At 35.7% G+C, this 8,517-nt stretch overlaps 2 protein-coding genes across 2 annotated transcripts; one reads left to right on the top strand and one right to left on the bottom strand.

Moving 5' to 3' along the window:
• The first annotated feature begins 1,947 nt into the window (after nucleotides 1-1,947).
• LOC132555447 (uncharacterized) lies at nucleotides 1,948-4,164 on the top strand. Its single transcript, XM_060219796.1, has 3 exons — nucleotides 1,948-2,008; nucleotides 2,882-2,952; nucleotides 3,301-4,164. Exons 1-3 carry the CDS (start codon nucleotides 1,948-1,950, stop codon nucleotides 4,162-4,164), a joined length of 996 nt encoding a protein of 331 aa, XP_060075779.1.
• Nucleotides 4,165-4,693: 529 nt separating this feature from the next.
• LOC132555445 (uncharacterized) lies at nucleotides 4,694-7,807 on the bottom strand. Its single transcript, XM_060219795.1, has 4 exons — nucleotides 7,771-7,807; nucleotides 6,782-7,306; nucleotides 6,181-6,534; nucleotides 4,694-5,196 (listed from the first exon to the last, which is right to left on the bottom strand). The coding sequence occupies exons 1-4, from the start codon at nucleotides 7,805-7,807 to the stop codon at nucleotides 4,694-4,696; spliced, it is 1,419 nt and encodes a 472-aa protein (XP_060075778.1).
• Between the last annotated feature and the right edge of the window lie 710 nt (nucleotides 7,808-8,517).

Raw genomic sequence — 8,517 nt, 5'->3', positions numbered from 1 at the left:
ATGGCAGACAAAATGAAGATACTTACTTAAATGTGAAACGAATTTGTCACCATTTGATACTATATTAACGCAATTTGGCGTTGGGATTCTACATCTATCGTCCGAAATAGAATACATGGAATCGTTTGTTTTTTTCTTTCAAATGTGTACTTGCGTTAATCAACCATGAATAACTCGATGGTCTATTTAAGAAAGGATGTTTGCTGTTACTGATAAAGAGTAAAGAGGTTTTAAGTAGATATCCGATGAAATTACTGAAACTGACAGGGGCATAACGCTATAATGAGCTTACAGGGCATTGTATGAGAAAATCCAACTCTTAAGTAAAGATAATACATTATTGAATTGATTCCGATGAAAACAACCAGCGTAACGAGATAGATATAACGTGATAATTTATACAAGAGTCAAGGAATAATCTGGATACCTTCGGTGCGTAACTTGTTGCTGGTTAGTTTGTCGTGCATTTATATCTGATAGCCAGTGGTTTTTTCAAAGGTACGATAGTTTTTTAGTATAGGTTAAGTGCACAAACACCGAATGTTGAATGAAACTAGTATATATCATAGTGTTCGTTGCAGTGAGTTTATTATGTTAATGTTTGATGATTTTGAGAGTATCACACCATTAAGACATATTTTACTCCTCCTTTCACCTGTATATAATCTTACTGTTATTGTTTGTCAATAATAATATAGCATTTTTTAGACACTTTATTCGTACTATGTCCAGAAAGATACATTGCATGTCTTAGTACGTGATCAGTAAGATGTTTAATTGTATAATGAGAAATCCAAAATGCTCTTTCACACGAAAATAAATTGAATATCATTTTACACAAATTATCATTTGTGTTTGTGTAGTAGCACATGAATTACGAAGCAACGATATTATATATTTTTGTAGTCAGTGGTTTTTCTTACTTCCTGATTTCGTCTCATTGTTTTACAGGTGGCTTGATGTGCTGAAATGGGCGTTCATACAATAAGATCTTGTTTGTACACACGCTACCGGTTTGTGTTAGCCTTTTTCTTAGGTTTTGGTATTTTCTGGTCGTTCATACAAATACGTCGACCAATGCAAGAGGTAAGTTTAATATATACAATGTATCATTAAGAATTAATTACAGTCAGCTATGATTGAAAAAGACACGTGTAAACAGTACCTTTAAACACAATACATCAATTGGTATTAGATGATAATAGATAACCACATATTATAGGGATCATTTCTTTACAAGACTTAAAGTCCTCTATTACAGCCTTGCAGCAAATGAACTCCATAATACTGCCGTTTGTCTATCTAGGACTCGTCAGGAATGATGCTGTAGGCATATACCGTAGAAAAGCTCTGAGTAAGGTAAATCAAAATTGTTTGAAAATTGGACCAAAAACCTCCAAGTCATTTATCACGAAGAATTAGGATGTCAACAAACGTTCGAATATCGTAATAATTGGAACAGGTCCCTGAATATCGAATTAACAGCGATATGTTAACAGGGTGTTGCTATATGTATCAAGAAACGGAAAGATTCACAATAGAGAAATTGAAATCATCACGCTTATCATACAGCTTGGTGGAAAGCTGTCCATGTTGGTTTCGTTTTAGGGAAAGATCGAAATGGGCGGCTGATGTAACAGAGCCTGTCGTGTCTGATTTCCAATTTTGGTGGGCATATACCATGAAGGTGGTCAATGATTTTCTTGTTATTTAAAGACAAGATATCATCAATATATCTGAAGGTGAAATTAAACGACTAAGCAAGATTTGTATTAAAATGGTTTCCCTGATATCATTATGTAGCAGGAGGACCTCGGCCAGTGTACCAAAGCGGCCGATTTGCAGACTTTTATTGACTTATTGGAAATGTGTATTAAATACATAAATAATGTTTGAAAAGAGATACAATGATTTATGCTGTTGATGCTTATGACCAAAAAACATACGATGGCACACGAGTCCAATTTTATCAGCAAAGGCTATGCACGTGGAACTATTGATGCCGAAAGTATTGATGTCGTAAACCATTACGTTAAGTGATATAGTTCACAACACGTGTTTAAATACATAAATGACACCACTTAAAACTGACAAGTGGCATTAGTGTTAGGGAATAAATATTAAGGAAAAGGTTTTGCTTTATGAATAATTATTTTACAATGCTCGTGTTTTACATAGCATTTTCTGGTGGATTTACTTTGTGCGATATAATTGTATTTTTTAAAGATTGAAAGTTACTTATTGTTAGGAATCTACTGCGTCTATCTTTTAATCAGCATTATTATATAAACTACTTCACGGAGAGATGATATATATCGTTGTTATATATATGAAAACAAATTAACATGATCGTGATTACATGGTCACCTTCATCAGACAAATGACCAGCGTAAAGGGTGCTACTACTGACGTACGTAGTGTACAAGACGGTAAGGAATATACCATTTTTCGGCTACATCATAACCTTATATACATGTACACTAAGGTCGTCGTCATGTCATAGTAATAATATCTAAGGATTTCAGATAAATTTTATCTATTTTTTGTATTTATAATATTAATTTTAAGAGATCGCAGATAGGAGCTAATAAACCTAGACATAATGATGCTGACTTGCAGATCAATCAAATAGTCTGTGATGAAATCAGGATTCAACAACAGTTTTTCAATGGATAATAAAGTAAATTCTGAATTCTACTTGAAGGCAAAAGGAATTATTTGTTGAAGATATTAAAGTATTTCATTTTGCACTGTATTTTTAAAAGTTATATGGATTGATGGCAGTAAGAACAGCTTTTGGTGTTATGACTTACTGAACCATAGTAAAGTACCGCAAACTTTTCATTGTAATACTTGTCTACATGAACGTATTGTATTTCAGGAGGCACCGATGACAAAAAGGACTTTACATTTCAATTTAGAATTGAGTCAGCAAAGGACTTCCCCGCAAACGTACTTCACAAGACAAAGCTTAAAAATGGTCAGTTTTTCCTTTGTTTTTATATATACCTATTTTGTTGTTTGCCAAGATAATCTTATGTCAGAGAAATCATGTAGGTTTGTATTAAGGACTTGTGGTTTGGTAAATGGTTTGCAATTTCACGAATTTTATAGTTTTCAAATTAATTAACAATATTCCAAATGATTCAACACACTTGATTTGGATATCTTCCAAATACTTCCTACACTGAAGAAAGTGTTGTGAATACTGATCTACAGAATGCATGTATGCTTTCGATATAAGCTTCTGTGCAAAGACACTAGAATTCTACAGTAACAATACTATTTCTTTTATTTCAGAACATATCGAACAACAACCATGGCGCTCATATCGACAACATGACAATAGTAACGGCATTCTTTGACTTAGGATCTTTCCGTAAAGGAACATCACTCACAGTTACCACACAAACTTACATCAATTGGGTTAAAACATTTAAATACATGAATAACTCTTTAGTAGTTTATACAGATTCTGTAATATTTTCGGATATTTTTCGTGAACTACGCAGGGGAATGGAACAGAGAACCAAAATTGTTTTTATGAACAGAACACAACTCTGGGCATTCCAAATACACAATGCCATTAAGACAATATATTCACAAGAAGGCTATCCTAAACATTTCCCCAATACAGTTCTGCCAGTGTATTCTTGTACTCAACATTCAAAATATGAGGTAGTTGCGGACGCTGTCCGTAAACAATACTTCAAATCCAAGTTTTACGCATGGCTGGATATTGGATATTTTCGTGATATTGTTCAATCAAATAAATACTTTACTCTACGTCCATTGGATGATTTCGATAGGAATAGACTTGCCGTTAACCTAGTCTACCCATCGTTGTCACTGAATGTAAGTTATAAATCAATAGTGTACAACAATCAGGTTTGGGTGGGAGGGGGTATGTTTATAGGAACAGCCGATGTTTTACTTGCACTTGAGAAGGAATATAAAAGAGCTGTAATGTTTCTACTAGACAAGCGACTGATAAGTACAGATCAGCAGGTAATTCTATCAATGTATAGTGTACAGGGACGAAAAGATTTGAACACAACTCTACAACTTCAGGTTTATTCTCGAAGACAGAATGAAACTAATTTAAAGAACGGAAACCCATGGTTTTACCTCGGATATAAATGTTTGAACTTTGCATCTACTTGACTTTACGTTGTATTGATATACAATGCACGTGTTCTGTCGCTTATTTGCAATATTCGGTTGAAGTTAATTTTGTTTCACAATGAAACTGTTTCTATTTTCTTTGATTGTACGTGGATAGAAAGCAAGACTTACAGGAGCTACATTAAAGTGATTTAGTTAAAGTCAGTGATGTGAATCTGTCGTCGTATTGCAAAAAATAAAAACCTTGTAAAACCATCTATAAGTGGAAACAGAATTATTAGCATTATATATCTGTCACCTACAATGATATTATCTGTTGATTGAGTTAAACGATGCCACTTTCCTTTTTTATTACCACAAATAAACAATCACTGAACTCAAAACTTTATTGTGAAAGATGGAGTATCACAAATGCAAAGAAAATTATTTGTTAAACAAAATATCAGTTTATTTAAAAAAAAAATAAAATAAAAATGAAAACAAAAACCTGGGTATACTTTCCTTTATAGTCAGTATAATGGTATAGTGGTCGGGTGGAACGCAGTTAAAGATTTTGATATTATTCGTATTAATGCGAATATATCATTCTGTCTCTTCTCGAATGTATAGCACCCTGGGCGAATGTTGGCAGTTTATCAGATTGTAAAGCACCCTGGTCGAATGTTGGCAGTTTATCAGAATGTATAGCACCCTGGGTGAATGTTGGCAGTTTATCAGAATGTATAGCACCCTGGGTGAATGTTGGCAGTTTATTAGAATGTATAGCACCCTGGGTGAATGTTCGCAGTTTATCAGAATAAAAAACATCCTGGGCGAATGGTCGCAGTTTATCAGAATAAAAAACATCCTGGGCGAATGGTCGCAGTATTTCAAAATGTAACGGATCCAGGGAGAATGTTCGCAGTTTATCAGAATGTACAACATCCTGGAGGAATGTTCGCCGTTTATCAGAATGTAAAAGAACCGTGGGCGAATGGTCGCAGTTTATCAGAATGGGCGAACAGTTTATTAGAATGTAAAGCACCCTTGCACCCTTGGCGAATGGTCGCAGTTTATCAGAATGAACACATTCTGGATAAATGTTGGCAGATTATCAGAATGAAAAGCTCCCTGGGCGAAAGGTCGCAGTTTTTCAGACTGTAAAGCATCCTGGATGAATGTTCGCAGTTTATCACAATGTAAAAACTCCTAAGTGAATGTTGACAGTTTATCAGAATGAAAAACATCCTGGGCAAATGTTCACGGTTGATCAGAATGTAAAACATCCTGGGCGAATGTTTTCCGGTTTTTTTTTCAGAATGTAACGCATCCTGGAAGAATGTTCGCAGTTTATCAGAATGAAAAGCATCCTGGAAGAATGTTCGCAGTTTATCAGAATGAAAAGCACCCTTGGCGAATGTTGGCAGTTTATCAGAATGTAAAGCATCCTGGTCGAATGTTGGCAGTTTATTAGAATGTAAAGCACCCTGGGTGAATGTTGGCAGTTTATCAGAATGTAAAGCATCCTGGTCGAATGTTGGCAGTTTATTAGAATGTATAGCACCCTGGGTGAATGTTGGCAGTTTATTAGAATGTATAGCACCCTGGGTGAATGTTGGCAGTTTATCAGAATGTAAAGCACCCTTGGCGAATGTTTGCAGTTTTCAGAATGTATAGCATCCTGGGTGAATGTTCGCAGTTTATTAGAATGTATAGCACCCTGGGTGAATGTTGGCAGTTTATCAGAATGAAAAGCACCCTTGGCGAATGTTGGCAGTTTATCAGAATGTAAAGCACCCTGGTCGAATGTTCGCAGTTTATGTTCGCAGTTTATCAGAAAGTAAAGCATCCTGGAAGAATGTTCGCAGTTTATCAGAACGAAAAGCACCCTTGGCGAATGTTGGCAGTTTATCAGAATGTATAGCACCCTGGGTGAATGTTCGCAGTTTATCAGAATGTATAGCATCATGGGTGAATGTTCTCAGTTTATCAGAATGAATGTTGGCGAATGTTTTTATCAGAATGTAAAGCACCCTGGGTGTTGGCAATGTGTTCAGTTTATCAAATGTAAAGCACCATTGGCGAATGTTGGCAGTTTATCAGAATGTAAAGCACCCTGGGCGAATGTTCGCAGTTTATCAGAATGAAAAGCACCCTTGTCGAATGTTGGCAGTTTATTAGAATGTATAGCACCCTGGGTGAATGTTGGCAGTTTATTAGAATGTAAAGCACCCTTGGCGAATGTTGGCAGTTTATCAGAATGTATAGCACCCTGGGTGAATGTTCGCAGTTTATCAGAATGAAAAGCACCCTGGTCAAATGTTCGTAGTTTATCAGAATGTATAGCACCATGGGCGAAAGTTGGCAGTTTATCAGAATCAAAAGCACACTGGGCGAATGCTCGCAGTTTATGTTGGAATGTATAAGCACCTGGGTGTTGGCAGTTTATCAGAATGTTGGCACTTTATTAGAATGTATAACACCCTGGGTGAATGTTGGCAGTTGATCAGAATGTAAAGCACCATTGGCGAATGTTGGCATTTTATCAGAATGTAAAGCACACTGGGAGAATGTTCGCAGTTTATCAGAATGTATAGCACCCTGGGTGAATGTTGGCAGTTTATTAGAATGTAAAGCACCCTGGCAAATGTTGGCAGTTTATCAGAATGTAAAGCACCCTTGGCGAATGTTGGCAGTTTATCAGAATGTAAAGCACCCTTGGCGAATGTTGGCAGTTTATCAGAATGTAAAGCACACTGGGAGAATGTTCTCAGTTTATCAGAATGAAAAGCACCCTGGGAGATTGTTCGTAGTTTATCAGAATGTATAGCACCCTTGTTGAATGTTGGCAGTTTATTAGAATGTAAAGCACCCTTGGCAAATGTTGGCAGTTTATCAGAATGTATAGCACCCTGGGTGAATGTTGGCAGTTTATCAGAATGTAAAGCACCCTGGTCGAATGTTGGCAGTTTATCAGAATGTATAGCACCCTGGGTGAATGTTGGCAGTTTATCAGAATGTAAAGCACCCTTGGCGAATGTTGGCAGTTTATCAGAATGTAAAGCACCCTGGTCGAATGTTGGCAGTTTATCAGAATGTATAGCACCCTGGGTGAATGTTCGCAGTTTATCAGAATGTATAGCACCCTGGGCGAATGTTGGCAGTTTATCAGGTTGGCATAGTGGGCGAATGTTAAAGCACCCTGCAGTTTATTAGAATGTATAAGCACACTGGGCGAATGCTCGCAGTTTATCAGAAAGTAAAGCATCCTGGTCGAATGTTCGCAGTTTATTAGAATGTATAGCATTTTTAGATATGTATGCAATGTTGGCATTTATCAGAATGAAAAAAAAATTGACGAATGTTGGCAGTTTATCAGAATGATCATTTCGCCGGATGATGATGATGATGATGATGATGATGATGATGATGATGATGATGATGATGATGCCCTTTGAGGGTGCGTTTCATCTAAAGTAATTTATAAATATGTTCATACCACCATAAACGCCAAAACTGTTCGGTTAATAATTTAAAAATAGTTACTATACGCATGAATTACCGTCCTTCTAAGTTTTATAACACGTCATTACTTGTGTGAGTGCCACTACTGACGGGCAGCTCAATATTATGTAACAATGACAGTCAGTGTAAACAGGTGCTTACAAAACGATGTGCAGTTTGGTATCACTACTCCTACCATGTCGCCGTGTTTAGATTGTCGATGGAAATATAACGGTAGAAATGTACACTGCCTCCACAAACATCAATGTTCAATCAATTATTGTATTTTACATATGTTATTGGCATATATTTCAGTCGAACATATTAGATATTTTGTCTGATTATTTAATATCTGTATGGATGTGTTTTCGTTTATATCATATATCTTATAATCACGGATTATTCCTTAAATGATTAACTTAGCTTATTCAATAAAAATCAAATTAATGATACAACGGTTGAAGCACATAAAAACTCGATCAACATATATGCATTAGCAATATGAATGGCAAAACCCCTCAAAGTAAAAAGGATTCTTAATTCATATTTGCATTGTAATAATATTGCTTCTTTATTAGGACCATAAAATCCACGAAAAATTGTTCTGGTGTCATATCAATCGTGGTTCGGGGAATAACCTGAATTCTCCTATTGAGTCATGTGCATACCAAGTGCAGTTGTGAAATGACCCAGAACTATCTACAGGTCAGAGATAGAATAAACGACTAAAGTTAAACGCCAACTCATAACTATTTCTACTGAATTCACTTTTTTCTTGTCTTTCTTTTTTTTCACTAGAAAAAGTTTTACTGTTATAAAAATGAGAAATCTGAAAAGCCTAAGATTTTTGATAATAGGTAATTCAAAATTTAATTTTCAATGCAATGTATATAATTTGGAATCATAATA

This window comes from Ylistrum balloti, unplaced genomic scaffold (assembly GCF_031769215.1).
Source record: "Ylistrum balloti isolate Yb309-2 unplaced genomic scaffold, AGI_CSIRO_Ybal_v1 Utg370490, whole genome shotgun sequence".
Taxonomy (NCBI): Eukaryota; Metazoa; Mollusca; class Bivalvia; order Pectinida; family Pectinidae; genus Ylistrum; species Ylistrum balloti.
The sequence above is the reverse complement of the archived record's forward strand: the minus strand, read 5'-3'. Positions and strand labels throughout refer to the sequence as shown.

Coding starts and splice junctions, on each gene's coding strand:
- LOC132555447 (XM_060219796.1), top strand. CDS start 1,948: ATGGCACACGAGTCCAATTTTATCAGCAAAGGCTATGCACGTGGAACT. Junction 2,009..2,881: donor TGGAACTATTGATGCCGAAA/GTATTGATGTCG, acceptor ATTGTATTTCAG/GAGGCACCGATGACAAAAAG. Junction 2,953..3,300: donor CAAAGGACTTCCCCGCAAAC/GTACTTCACAAG, acceptor CTTTTATTTCAG/AACATATCGAACAACAACCA.
- LOC132555445 (XM_060219795.1), bottom strand. CDS start 7,807: ATGGTAGGAGTAGTGATACCAAACTGCACATCGTTTT. Junction 7,307..7,770: donor ACCAAACTGCACATCGTTTT/GTAAGCACCTGT, acceptor AATAAACTGCAG/GGTGCTTTAACATTCGCCCA. Junction 5,197..6,180: donor ACTGCCAACATTCGCCAATG/GTGCTTTACATT, acceptor ACATTTATCCAG/AATGTGTTCATTCTGATAAA.